General features: G+C 34.2%; 1 protein-coding gene across 1 annotated transcript in view; it reads right to left on the minus strand.

Moving 5' to 3' along the window:
• Window positions 1-4,693: 4,693 nt before the first annotated feature.
• Window positions 4,694-15,906, minus strand: part of LOC127700936 (dentin sialophosphoprotein-like) — a 59,935-nt gene continuing 48,722 nt past the window's right edge. Inside the window, exons 17-20 of the mRNA XM_052204670.1 lie at window positions 15,632-15,689; window positions 12,776-15,586; window positions 10,872-11,222; window positions 4,694-10,366 (exon numbers count right to left, since the gene is read on the minus strand). Of these exons, the coding sequence (XP_052060630.1) occupies window positions 9,048-10,366; window positions 10,872-11,222; window positions 12,776-15,586; window positions 15,632-15,689 (4,539 nt within the window). The 3' untranslated portion in view covers window positions 4,694-9,047. The remainder of the gene's footprint in view (window positions 10,367-10,871; window positions 11,223-12,775; window positions 15,587-15,631; window positions 15,690-15,906) is intronic.

Genomic DNA, 15,906 nt, shown 5'->3' on the forward strand with positions numbered 1-15,906 from the left:
AGGAAATATCCGAGTTTTACGGGATCAAGTTTAAAGAGAAAATGAAATTTAACCAAATTATGTCCTATTCATTTTTACCTTTTTCTGATTCATTTTTCATTTTTGTAGGCTCATTAGAATGAAGTAAAAAATAATGATTGTATTATTTATCTGATTAAAGAAAACTTGGCAATGATTGGTGTTCCAGATTCAGCTTTGACGCGAATTTCTAATTACACCTTTGCACTACAGAATTGTTCGAAAATGTTATCAATTGTTATAGTGTATACATTTTTGTGTAAATTAGAAAAAAATCTACTGATAAAATCAAATCGATATTCAATGTTCGAACACATAGATATCACTGTTTGCTGTATTTTTTTACACCTATACATACACGATGATTGTGCATAAAACACTTAGATATGAAGGTATTTTGAATTTGTAGTTTCAATTATGGAATATTCGCAATCCTCCATTGAAAGACAAATTGTTTTCCACTTGTGCACGAATGAGGACAATAGAATTGATTAGCCCCTACTATTGAAATGTTTAAGACATCTAGGATATGGCACAAGGCAATGCTAACGCACAAGAGAGATTGGATAAAATTAATGTTACATGTTCGAAACATTTCGAAAAACAACTATTGTTTTGCATAAAATGCAAGCAACTCGTTTGTGTGACTTGTATTACCGAGCACCACAATGGACACGAAATGCAAGATCTAAATAAAACATGTACAAAAAGAATGAAACAGTTGAAAGACAGTAAAATAACTATACAGACGATGCTTGAAGAATTGCAGATAACACAGAATAAAGAAGAAAATATGAAGTTTCAAAGGATCTCACAGCACAGAGAAGTAATTGAGGCAATACTTACTCAGAAAGACACATTGACTACATTCATTAATAGACATACCACAGAACTTGTCGATCAATTAGACAAAGAAGTAGAATTCATCAATTCTTCGTTTGACGAAGAAGGCCGCCATCTTAAGGAGAAGAAGAGAATCTTGAAACAAAAGTTGAAGGACAGGAAAAAATTACTTAAGTTATCCTTCAACGATTTAGTTCAACTTTCAGAAAATGAGCTAGAGTTTGCTGATTTACCCAAGGAAAGCTATGAGAATAGATATCCCATAGCAGAGTTTATTCCTGGTAAAATAGACAAATCCAATATAGGAATGCTTCAGTTTGGATTACAGTTTGAATTTAAGGTATCAAAAATGCTTACAACAGATTTACCAGTCATTCACTTTATTGCTATCGGCAATGATAGCACATTGTGGATTAACGACTCTAAAAATGGCAAACTGCAAAAGGTAAAGTCAGGTAAAGATAGTGTTGAAGTACTTCTCAGTATAGAACTTAACGTTTTTAGTATGGTGGTTACTCGAGAAGGTGATCTACTGGTTGCAGCTGGAGATTCGACACTGAAAAGTATCAATGCTAGTACGGGACAGGGGAGGGAGTCGATATTTAAAGTAGAAAACAAAATTATTACAGCAGTACATTTGAATGAGAAGAATGAGTTAATCATCGGAGTAAGAACTGAGGGGATGCGATACTCATTTGAAAGCGAGACGTCACTCATAAAAATGAACCAGGAAGGACAAATTGTGACGACTTTTGAATTCGATAAAAATAACAAGCGCTTATTTACCTATCCCAGATACATTTCAAGCAATAGCAAAGGAAACATCGGGATTGTCGACTGGTTTTCTGAGTATGGGAAAGGACACGTGGTAATACTTGCATCAAATGGTGATATCATCAACGTCTATGATGGCAATGCCGATACTAAGACAAGTTATATTAAGTTCAATTTGGGAGGAATAGTATGTACAACATCCGATAATTTCATAGTAACTGATATATCAAATCATTTACTGCACCTTCTAAACTCTAATGGACAATTGGTGTTCCAGTTCGATACTTTGTCGATCGGGATACAATTACCGTACTATTTGACCTTTTCAAGGTCAGGGAAACTTTATGTAGGAAGTTTGAGTCCTAATCCACATAACTTGTTTGAAGTAGAATGTCATGGTAGCTAAAATTCACATGATAATTTTAAAAATATGAATTTTTCATTACTGACAATAAAGGGTTGTCGTATCAATCGAAATTCAATGGTACTCGCATATGTTACACGGATGATTTTAAATGGGAATGTTTCTATTGATCTGCAAAACAAAAATATTCCCTATGTGTAATTTTGTCTGCACAGTTTATGTTAATATATTCTGAAATTTATGACTCCTGTTTCAGGAAAAAACTTTCATTACGTCCTCTCTAGACCAGAAGTTTGGAAACAAAATAAAGCAAACACTGAATGATATCAAAAACTATGAGGGTCCTAAAAAAACAATCAAAATCGGTTTTGTTAACTCGAGCATTGATTTGATTGAAAACCAATTACGATTTCCTATTCTTCTCTGAAACTGCTTGGCTATTTTTTAAGCAAAACTTGGTAGAGGTAGAACAATGCACGAAAGAACCTTCATAAAAAGTCACTGTTTCGTTCCGATCAGATCAAAAAAATTTACCACCAAAAGCAATCTTTGATTCTGATTGACCAATTTTCAAAAATGTACTCCCCTGAAGCTGCAAGTCAAATGTTTTGCATTTGTAGGAGGTTGGTGATTGAAAGACTCGAGATTGAGAGTCCTCTACAAATGATTGTCATTGTGCGATCGGATAAAAAGCAGGCCTGTCATAACTATTCTTTGGTTTTGATAATTCACATTTATAGAATAGAAACATTCTCCCCTGAAACTACATTTCAAAATATTTTTGAAAGGACTGATTGAAAACAAAGCCATTTGAATCTGGATGCCATTGTGCAACGTGTTCTTTGGAGTCTCGACGGTATCTCTTGGTTAGATGTAGATGGTATACTTTTCCATGAAGACCAATTAGACTCTGATAGGTATACAATTTTGGTATCACAAGACCTGTTCAATTTGTTAATAAAAATGAAAATCATCCATAAAATCATCGCTCAGGTTATAGAGATGATTGAGTGCTCATACGCATGTTTAACACCGTCCGTTGCATTCTGCACATGCCTGTCCCAAGTCAGAAACCGGCTGCCTGCCATAATTGTTTTTCGTGATTTTAGTTGTATTTAGCATAGATGAGACCGTCGGTTTTCTCTTTGGAATTATTTCCCATTTTATCATGCCTGGCTCTTTTATAGCTTAGTAAAAGGTTTAGGATAGTTTGGTCATTGTTATAGGCCGTACGATGACCTGTAGCTTTTTACTTCCTTGTTCAGTGGTCTCTTGGAGATAGTTGTCTCAATTTTAATCATACTACTTTTTTAAAATCATACATGAATTTCTTGATATTTTTGTAATTTTCCTTTTTAAATCTTGGTTTGATTCAAAGCCGATTACGCGTACCATTTCTGTTTCCCTCGCTATATATATTTTATTTTATGATCAATTAGAGTTCTCAGAACCAGGAGTAGTTTGGGATAGTCAGAGATAAAAAAAAAATACACGGGAAATAATACAAAAGAGGCATTCAAGGTTCAGCCCAAATCGTCTTATGTTAGGTAACCTCAAAGAAATACATATTCTTTTTTTGTCTTGTGTAGAACCTGTCTCCCATCTATTACACTTAAACGCTTGTGTATCATGGATACTATGTAAGTACTTTACAAGATCTCTCCGTTAAGACTATTATGACTCTGATAGGTATATGATCTGTTCGTATTGTAAAGTAAGAAATAAACAATTGATACATTTCTTATTTAACTGTTTTTCATTTCAAAGCCGGTTACACGTTCTGTTTCTGTTAGCCATGAATCGTAACTTTAATATTATCAAGTAGTACTCGTAGCCAGGAGTAGAGGGAGATTATCAGAATTTGAAAAATTAGACGTGTGGAACTGTATAACCTAATGAGACATTCAACTCGTATTCTAAATCATCTAAAGTAATATTGATAAAAGGGGATATCTGTAGGGTATACCTCAATGAGACAGCAGTCCGACGACAAAAATAACGCAAGACATGATACAGGTTATGTTCTTCTCGTATAATTTATGATGGCATGATACTAAACCTCTAACGGGAGGGATTGTGGTTGATTTTCATATGATAATGACATATACATGTAATATTTCGATCAGTTTAATTGAGGTCTGGAGCTGGCTCAATAACTGCTCTAGGAGTCCTCTGTTAATTTATGTTGATTGTCATTTTGCTTAGTTTCTTCTGTTAACTATTCTGACATAGGACTCGGACTTCGTTTAAACTGAGTTTTACTTTGCTTTTTGCTGTGTGCTTGTTTATTCCACATTGGCCAGAGGTATAAACATGTTTAACCCCCGTTGCATTTTTGCGCCTGTCCCAAGTCAGGAACATCTTTTGTGTTTTTTTTTTCAAATTTTGGTTCATATGTATGTTTCGGAGTATACATTATTGTTAAGGGGGCAGCTGAAGCCCGCCTCTGTGTGCGGGATTTTTTTCCGCTGCGTTGAAGACTCATTGGTCGCCTTAGCATACATTCTTCAACAATAGACAGGTGTTCATACAATGTCGTTCTCAGTCTTTAACAGTTTAAAATAATTTATCAGAAACTATACACGATAGGTTCTTACTTTTCCATAACAAAGACCTTACTCTAAAAAGATATACATACAGTGTTCTTTTTAGGAACTTGGACGTCGGACATATAATAAAGAAGTAAACACGAGATAACATATTTTCGTATTTTATTTTCGGTGACATTATCAAGCACATTAACATTAACAAACAAAATACTATGGAACTGTCTCATGAAAAATATAAAAAAAAACATCAAAAATAATCAATGAATATTTTTCTTAAATCCAAAGCAGACTTTTAAAATACCGACTAAAGTCTAAAGATAACACATCTTGACTTAAAGTTGTCGTCAAACTTTAACCAGTAAAAGAAAGAATAAGGCATGATAACACCACTTTTGTGCCCCTTGATTTCGAAAACCAAAAAGTATTATAAATCTACCAAAAAACATCATTCGGATGTTCATCCGACATTGTCTGTCGGACATCAGTATTTATATTTTTGAATTTTGTATTCCAGATTAGCATTAGGACTTTTAATACTTCTAATATTTAATGAAAAACAGCAAACACTTTCAAAATAGCCTCATCTTGATATCTTTTCATTAATATTTAGATATAAGTAACAGTTTTACCCGATAAGATGTTTTGCTACAAAATGTATTGCAATAAGGTGTTTATGATCTTGAAATAATTTTTTGGGTTAAGCTGTTGCTCATATATATTTTGACCAAAAAACTATGGTTGCAAGAGCCATTTTAGGTCAAATATGTAAATTTCGAAATGTTTATGACATAAAGTAGTGACATCACAAGTGACCTTTCTGAACTAAAGTGTCCAAAATATGTTGACATGTTCATTTATCAATAAAAATTTAACATTATTTTGAAAGGCTTGAATAAGTTTACTATTTTTGAAATTTCAGGGGCCAAATAATGGGTCTTATCATCCCTCCTCTTCTGAAAAAATACGTTATTTCGTTAGTTGATAAACATGCATGCAAGTTTGAATCCGTATTCCCGCAAATTTGGATTTGATAAGTGAGTACCCTATGATTTTTAAATTGCAATTATTTCATCAAAAATTAGAATCTATCATCATCTTGGAAATATTTTTTAAAGTCTTTTTTTTTAGAGGGCCCTGATATACAGAAGGAGGTTATATCATTAAACATTCACTGCAAATCGACCATTATTAATTTACACTATTTTGTCAAATAAAAGGAAGCAAAATAATATTGAAGTATGTAACTAACAAAGGTCATTTTACTTTTAATCTAATCATTTCAAAGTGTTTAACCAAAATAATTTAACCGAAATTAAGTCGAAGTCGGTAGTTCGGAAGTCTATACTATTTCTATTGCTTATAATGCTTCTGAAAATATAACAGTAGTCGTATATTTTAATACCAACATCGTTTAAGTACTGATGAGAATAACTAAAAAATGTGTACAAATAGATAGGGCCAACTTCCCCAGTAATTGTTTCTAGAGCAGGGTCGTTTAAACAAAATCTAAAAATCTTTACTGGCAATCAAAGTTCCATGACCCCATTTGCTTATTTTAAGGTTCTGACGACAGTTATTCTATTTTTCTAAACATTTGATTTCTTCTAAACGGCCAAAATCAAGACTGTTGATAAATATTTTGCAAACTTTGATTTTTTTTAAGAACATTGAAAAGGGGGAACATTTCAACCTTCCCTCAAAAAAATAGAATAAAAAAAAATATTATACTGAAGGCAAAGTATATATCGTTTTTTAAAATGTTTACTGAAAATACTTTTGGATTCGGCTGTCCTTCAACGCAAAATTTGATAAGAACGAATAACAAATATGCAATGTTATAATAAAAAATGTCTTTAACACTGAACATTTTGGACAAGAATAAAATCTTTTAAAAGCATTGGTAATCTTTGGAAAAGCTCTTTTTGTCACATTATGCATGCTCTTAAATATTCTAATACCACCTGATTTCATTAACCTTTTAAAACCCATACTGACCTTGTGAGTACAAGAAAAAAGGTGGGTGGTCTTACCTCAAATTTTAAGACAGTTCCAATGACGAAAATGAAAATTATTGCACACATCCCAAAAAATGAGAATTTCTTTGAGAAACTTAACGAGGTAGACCTAGGCTAACAAAAATAATTCTTAAATTCACTGGAACATTTGATTCATTCATTTTCATACAGTTCTAAGATTCTAAGCAACACAGATTATATGAATTCTGTGTTACGTGACTACTTAAAAAAAAAACATTATGGAAAATGACCATTACAAACGCATTAATGACTTCAAGAGTTACCACCCTTACCCAAGATCTACCTCTTTATTATGAAATAGGAATGGCAATGAACCTTTATCAACCCAACAATTTTTTTTTACTGGAAAATATGATTAAAATGCTATTTTTACATGTTCATTCATTCCGTGGTATTGTAAGATGAAAATATAAAGAAACAAAATATCTTAAAAATAATCAGAATTAAACAAGTGGATACAGCAATCAATCATTGTTAACAAGAAACCAGTCATTTAAAAAGTCAGCTTTTTAAGCCGATTTTCAATTTTAAAAAAGGTAACAAAGACTTGAAGTTCTAATTATATATTCACGTGACATCTATAAAACTAAATTTGTAAGACCATAGTCGATCGTTTTTTTTTTTTTCTTCTTCAATAATTTAATGTAGTTCTATGTTATTCTAATGTCATTTTTTAGCCACCATTTATAATGAAGCTAAAGAGCGTATGCCTAAAATAAATGTTTAACTGCAAGCAATACTAACAAAACATCTCCTGATAAATAAAAGACAAACGGTTGAGAATGAGGTCCTTATGAGGATAATATTTAAAAAAAAAACAAACAAACAACGAGTAATAAATAATAACTAATTTGTAATTGGCTGATTTTAGTTATGGTAAATCTGAAAGACGGATCTTGCACGCCATGTGAAAAGTTAAAAAACATTATCTACACTGGAAATAATTTTATGAATGAAACAAATTGTGAAAAGGGAAATAACTTCCCAGTGAAAAGGGAAACAACTTCCCATATTATTACCCAACACTGATTTGTTACAAGTCTAAACATTAAAACGATTCTTATCGGATAATAAAAGTATAACAACAACCATAACTTAAGTATGCTTCTAAAATTCACGTTTAAAGCCAACAATTAATACATACATTTTATACTTTTTTCCTGCCTCCTGGTAAAATATTTTCCATAGACTATACAGGAAAATATACTGGACTTTATCGGAGTTTAACCAAAAATTTCTGGACTTTTATATTTTTCTTAATCTAAAATGTTTATAAAATGTGTTATGCTATATATATATAACTTTAGGGTAGGTATGGAGACAGGAAACAGAACTATTATATACATTTTTGACTAAATTTGTTTAAAAGGGTTGCTTTTAAAAGTACATCGATAATGGAATGAATTAATTCAATGAAATTGACACAAATAAATAGATAAACAAATAATGAAATAAATAAATAAATACCCATTCAGTGATTTTTGCTGTTTAAATCGACCATTCACATTGCACTCAAAATTAAGACACATATTGCAATAGATATACGTGGAATACAATTTTACTTATGAACTTAGATATGGAACATTTGGATTTTGTAAATAATTCTTAATTTGAAAGCATTATGTGGGAAATGGTATATACAATTTTATAATTCTTCATGTATGATTAATCTTTTCGAGTGTAGAACTTTCACTGTAATTTACATATTTGCTTTATATAATTGGTTGCGTAAGCGACGTATTTTGTGATTCTCCATATGTTAACCATGCATTGACCAAACTTGTGTTTACCATTTTTTTGGCGAGCAAAATTTAGTCTATTTCAATTTATATTATTTAAGACTCTGATTAAAGGACCTTTAAGTTATCTAATTCAAAATTATGAAAATGAAATCTTAGATTCCAGTAGGTTCCGCGTGGAAAATTTTGACCTTGAACAATAATCTAAATAGAATTTATCGTTTGCAAGAAAAAAATTTAACACATGATTGTATAAGGTTGGGGTAAAATTGTTCAAGTATTAGAAAGGATAACCTGCTTTATATTATAATCGTTTGCTTCGATAAACCATTCATATCAAGTAAGTCACAAAATGTATCCAGGTAAAACAACGTTCCATATTTAAGTCCAAATTTAAAGCTTGACTGAGGAATACTGTTTCTAAAATCTCAATCTCAAAAAAACAAATTTCATAAAACAAATATAAAATGAGATCAGTCTCACTTAAATCATTTATACATTTCACATGTTACAAATACTCCAAAATGCAACACACTGACGTAAATTCAAATTATCCTAGTGCACACATCTCCTGACAACAAGTATTGTTTTGTCCAACCACTCCCTTCCCCATTAGAAGTATCATCCCCTTCGTTTATTATTATAATTTTCATTTCATTGTGTTTTTATTTTAAAGTAATCATCGCAAAAAATATCCCCTAAAAGTATCTAAAATATGAGTGTTTTATCCGGATTTTCTCTTCTTTATTTGTTCTTGTTTTTTATTACTTTTATTTTTAACCTTTGTTTTATCGTCTGATTCATTATTACCAATTACAGATTTAACTAAGTCAACTAAATCTATTTCTTCATCATGATCATCTTCATCTTTTTCATTCTTTTTCTTCCTTGAAGGATTTGGATTTTTCTTAACTTGATCTTCGTCGTCTTCGTCATCGTCATTTGAAATAATTAAATTTTTAATTGAAGTCAAAATTCTAGAAAATAAACTTTTTTGTTCAGTATCATCATCATTATCGTCGTCGTCATCGTCATCATCTTTTAATTTACCTTCTGATGTTTTTGATTTTTTCAATATCGTTTTCTCCTTTTTCTGTTTAACGTCATCGATTCCGTCACCATCCCTGTCTTTATCTCTGTGATCTGGAATTCCGTCGCCATCGGTATCTGGAAGTTTATCTGGAATTCCATCGCCATCAGCGTCATTGTCAAGATAATCGGGAATCCCATCGCCGTCACTATCCTCTTTCTTATCTGGAATACCATCACCGTCATCATCGTCATCTAAATAGTCGGGAATTCCGTCATTATCATCATCGTCATCAAGATAATCGGGAATCCCATCACCATCAGTATCAACTTCCATAAAATCTGGGATTCCGTTGCCATTCGCATCCGAGTCTTCATCGTCTGGTATTCCATCATTATCATCGTCATCATCAAGGTAATCTGGAATTCCATCGCCATCGCTGTCAACTTCCTGGTAATCGGGGATTCCATTATCGTTATCGTCGTCATCGAGGTGATCTAAAACTCCATTTCCATCAGAGTCTTTCTCTAAATGATCTGGAATTCCGTCTCCGTCATCGTCTTTGTCAAGATGATCGGGAATGCCGTCATTGTCATCATCATCGTCTAAATAATCGGGGATGCCATCACCGTCTGTATCAATTTGTTTGAAATCAGGAATTCCATCTCCATCAGAATCTTCATCCTCGGAATCTGGAATTCCATCGCCATCATCGTCGTTGTCCAGATGATCAGGAATACCGTCACCATCTGTGTCCGTTTCTTTATCGTCAGGAATACCGTCGCCATCGTCGTCTTTGTCTAAATAATCTGGAATTCCATCGCCATCTGAATCTTTTTCTTTGACGTCCGGAATACCATCACCGTCATCATCATCATCCTGATCGTCTGGAATACCATCATTATCATCGTCGTCATCTAGATAATCAGGAATTCCATCGCCATCAGTATCCTTTTCCTTGTCATCCGGGATGCCATCGCCATCGTCGTCATCATCTAAATGATCAGGTATACCTACAATCATTTCCAATATGAATATAAACTTGACAGATCATATAATAGATCTCAGTATACATGTACTTATGTCACATGCTGAGGTCTATTTATTGTTCGAAATATTTGTACAAAAGCAGTAATGTTAAATATATTATTCAAATCCTTACATTAAGAATTTGATTATCGTGAATCCATTTATAATACTAAACTTCCTTCAATAACTTTAGGTGGGAGAATTAACATCAACAAAAAGAAATACCATAATGATATAACATAAGACAGTCATCAATGTGTCCTGACTTGAGACAGGCACATGAATATGTGGCAGGGTTAAACGAGTTTACTAATTCTTTCAAAGCAGAAGAAATCAATCGGATATGGTTAGTCTAGTGGTATTTAGAAAATGTATTAAGTATATTTAACCAAAGTGTATAGTGCCACCTAACAAAAATAAAAAAAAGTATATATTAGCAAAAAAGTTTAAAGGGTTTATATTGTAATACGCATTGGCATTCTACTATACCGTCATTGTCATCATCGTCATCTAAATAATCAGGAATCCCATCACCATCGGTATCCTTTTCTTTATCGTCTGGTATTCCATCGCCGTCATCGTCATTGTCTTGATTGTCAGGAATTCCATCGCCATCATCGTCGTCATCCAAGTAATCGGGAATACCATCGCCATCTGTATCCTTTTCCTTATCATCGGGGATACCATCGCCATCATCATCATTGTCCTGGTCGTCAGGGATACCATCGTTATCATCATCGTCATCTAAATAATCGGGAATACCATCTCCATCAGTATCTTTTTCTTTGTCATCGGGTATTCCGTCACCATCGTCATCGTTGTCAAGATGATCTGGTATACCTTTTATTAGAATATTTGTTATAAAATATAGCCCTTGCCAGAAAATAAATTATGAATTATAAAAAAAAACTCGGACTAATTCATCGTCCTATGTGGTACTGGTTCTCTGCTATTAAAGAAATGGTGAAAATAAGATATTCACTGTTATTTTTCAAGTCTGGCCTTACAGTCATAACAAATCTAAATACGATTATCGTACTAAAACTAAGAAATCGACCAATCAAAAATACTGGATTTGATGTTTCTAGCTCAAATTTTGTACTCCAAGTACTGAGTAAAGTTTTGTGACTGAAGGGCCTGGTGTTTTACTTACAACATATTCCTGAATTAACTTGATCACAAGCAAATAAGTGCGCACAACATATGTGAAGAAATCAACAATTTCATATCTTCTTTTTATTTTTGCAGTAACCAGATACTTCTACATTTTGTAGTCTTATAGTGGAACACATGTAATCAAGGACATGTAATCTTCCAATTCTAGATTTTTAAATTTTTTTCTTGAAAGGATTATCATAAATATGGATGGAAATAATCTTCAGATAATGAAATCCAATTTTCTAGATGTCGTTAATTATTTTCAGAATAGTTCTATGATAAATATGGATGGAATAATTCTTAGCAATTTAAATCCAAATTCTTGATTTTGGAAATGATTTTCTGAAAGGACTTATGATAAATATGGATTACAAAAATCTCTAGCATTGCTATTCATCTAATCAACAACGTCATACAGGTTCATAGTTATCTTAGCATAGTTCAGATAATGATAGAGTTAATAAAGATTAATCGCACGAAAAGAGGCTTTCCATAAACCGTTTTTATTTCCCCGTGTTTAGTGAGATTGTAAAGTAAGGTTATTTGGTTTCATTAAACATACCGGTATTGTCAACATTCCGTTTTTACTGGAAAATGTTTCGTAGCTATTAGTCTGTAGAAATGTTTTACATAAAGAAGATACCCATGATAATGAAAAATTGCATGTCAAAGATCGACATTTTACTCTTTGATAATTTTCTATAAATATGACGTAAGCAGGTTAGGGGACAACCATCTAATATTCTGGGGGAGGAGGACTTTTGCTGATTGATCATATATGACGCGCGAAAATTTATTCTAATTTTTGTATACATTTGTGTCCTGTATTTTGTGTTGCAGAATATTCATATTCATCCTGTCTTGTGCCAAGATATTTATTTTCAGTTGTTATAAGGCCAAGTAATTATTTTTCAAAATCCTCCTCCCCTAGAAAATCAAATGGTCGTCCCCTTATTTTGCGCGAATATAATTTTTTCTTTATTCCGGAGACAGTTAGATACAAATTGTTTTCCCTGAAGTAAGTATACTGTACCTTTATTTTGATACGAGAATTTATGGTAGTCACAACTCATGCACTGCTTGTTTCGTGATAATATCTCAAAAAAGCTACCATGAAAATGACCCAATACAACATGATATCCTTAGCCACGTTATTGATAAAACCGTCTTTACATATGTATCTATCATAAAATATTTCCCGAAACGCTTGCCGATTTGTAAACCACATTACTTACCATCATTATCATCGTCGTCATCTAAATGATCTGGAATTCCGTCACCATCCGTGTCTTTTTCTTTGTCATCTGGAATTCCATCGCCGTCATCGTCGTTATCTAAATGATCAGGTATCCCATCATTATCATCATCATCATCGTCTAAATAGTCAGGAATACCATCACCATCTGTATCCTTTTCTTTGTCATCAGGGATGCCATCGCCATCATCATCATTGTCCTGATCATCTGGGATACCATCATTGTCGTCGTCATCATCCAAATAATCTGGAATCCCGTCACCATCAGTATCCTTCTCTTTATCATCTGGAATTCCATCACCGTCATCATCGTTATCTAAATGATCTGGTATCCCATCATTATCATCATCATCGTCTAAATAGTCAGGAATACCATCACCATCAGTATCCTTTTCTTTGTCATCAGGGATGCCATCTCCGTCATCATCACCATCCTGGTCATCCGGAATTCCGTCGCCATCGTCGTCATCATCTAGATAATCGGGAATTCCGTCTCCATCAGTATCTTTTTCACGATCATCTGGAATTCCATCACCATCATCGTCGTTATCTTGATCGTCTGGAATTCCATCGCCATCATCATCGTCATCAAGGTAATCTGGTATACCGTCACCGTCTGTGTCTTTTTCTTTGTCGTCGGGAATTCCATCACCATTATCATCGTCATCTAAGCTATCTGGAATTCCATCACCATCAGAATCTTCCTGGTTGTCTGGAATTCCATCTCCATCATCGTCATCATCTAAATTGTCAGGAATACCATCGTTATCGTCATCGTCGTCTAAGTAATCAGGAATTCCATCGCCATCAGTATCTTTGGTTTTGTCAATACCGGGATTTTTCTCCTTAACGTCAGGAATACCATCATTATCATCATCATCGTCAAGATGATCTGGAATTCCATCATTATCGTCATCATCGTCTAGATGATCTGGAATTCCATCTCCGTCACTATCTTTCTCCTTATCATCCGGAATGCCATCATTATCGTCATCACTGTCAAGATAATCAGGAATCCCATCACCGTCGGTATCTTTTTCTTTATAATCTGGTATTCCGTCACCATCATCGTCATCGTCTTGATCATCTGGAATGCCATCATTATCATCATCATCATCTAAATAATCAGGTATACCATCCCCATCTGTGTCTTTTTCTTTATCGTCTGGTATTCCGTCGCCGTCATCGTCGTTGTCTTGATCGTCTGGAATGCCATCATTGTCGTCGTCATCATCCAAATAATCTGGAATCCCGTCTCCATCAGTATCCTTTTCCTTGTCATCAGGAATGCCATCTCCGTCATCATCCTTGTCTTGACTATCTGGTATTCCATCATTATCGTCATCATCATCCAAATAATCAGGAATTCCATCTCCGTCCGTGTCTTTTTCTTTGTCATCGGGAATTCCATCACCGTCAGCATCATTATCCTGGTCATCTGGAATACCATCGTTATCGTCATCTTTGTCAAGATAATCTGGAATTCCGTCGCCATCTGTATCGATCTCCAAATTATCAGGAATTCCGTTCCCATCAGCATCATCATCATCTACATCCGGAATCCCATCATTGTCGTCATCATCATCCAAATAATCTGGAATTCCATCACCATCAGTATCTTTCTCCTTTTCATCTGGTATACCATCGCCATCGGCATCATCATCTAAGTGATCGGGAATTCCATCATTATCATCATCGTCATCAAGATAATCGGGAATTCCATCTCCATCAGTATCAACTTCTAAATGATCAGGTATTCCATTTCCATTTGCATCGTCATCTTTATCATCGGGAATTCCATCATTGTCATCATCATCATCAAGATAGTCTGGTATACCATCGCCATCTGTATCTTTTTCTTTGTCATCAGGGATTCCGTCGCCATCTGCATCGTTGTCTAGATAGTCTGGAATGCCATCACCATCCTTGTCTGGAAGAGTACCACATCCATATTTTGTGCAGTGTTGTTTACTATCGGGAATACCATCGCCATTTGAGTCATCATCCTTGACGTCTGGAATACCATCGTTATCATCATCTTCGTCCAGGTAGTCGGGAATTCCGTCGCCATCAGTATCAACTTCAAGGTAATCGGGTATGCCATTCCCGTTATCATCGTCATCCTTATCATCTGGAATACCATCATTGTCATCGTCATCGTCCAGATAATCCGGAATACCATCGCCATCAGTGTCAACTTCCAAACGATCTGGTATACCATTGCCATTCGCATCGTCGTCTTTGTCGTCTGGTATACCGTCATTATCGTCATCATCATCTAAATAGTCAGGAATGCCATCTCCATCAGTATCAATTTCAAGATGATCTGGAATTCCATTTCCATCGGCATCTTTATCAAGTTTATCAGGAATTCCATCGCCGTCGTCATCTTCATCCAAATAATCCGGAATTCCATCACCATCGGTATCTACTTCCAGTCGGTCAGGAACACCATTACCATCGGCATCCTCGTCCTTATCATCTGGAATACCATCGTTATCATCGTCATCGTCAAGATAATCTGGTATTCCGTCACCATCGGTGTCCTTTTGTTTATAATCGGGAATACCATCGCCGTTGGCATCCTCCTCTTGACTATCTGGAATACCGTCTCCGTCAATATCATCATCAAGATAATCGGGAATTCCATCACCATCAGTATCCTTTTCGAGTCGATCAGGAATACCGTTGTTGTTATCATCGTCATCTTGATCGTCTGGAATGCCGTCGTTATCGTCGTCGTTGTCCAAATAGTCAGGAATACCGTCGCCATCAGTGTCCAGTTTTTTATCTATCCCAACAGGTGCAGCTTTCTCTTTTTTCTTATCTTTTTCACTGTCTCCCGAAAACCATGATAGTAACTTTCTCCTATTTCCACAATTGGTACACGTATACTGGAATGGACAATAGATATTTGAAATGTTTAACTGTTTACATGTATCATCCCTACTGCTAGCTTAAAAATTAATGTTTTCCTTTTACTATTCATTTATTGAGTGGACATTATATTGGCCCGAGAACACAGTTATTTCGTAGTGCATTTCTTTTAGACAATAAATTCAAATTAAAAAAATCGCACCTGCTCTATCTCAAAAAGATTTTTACAGTGTA

Source organism: Mytilus californianus, unplaced genomic scaffold, assembly GCF_021869535.1.
Source record: "Mytilus californianus isolate M0D057914Y unplaced genomic scaffold, xbMytCali1.0.p SCAF_1, whole genome shotgun sequence".
Classification (NCBI taxonomy): domain Eukaryota; kingdom Metazoa; phylum Mollusca; class Bivalvia; order Mytilida; family Mytilidae; genus Mytilus; species Mytilus californianus.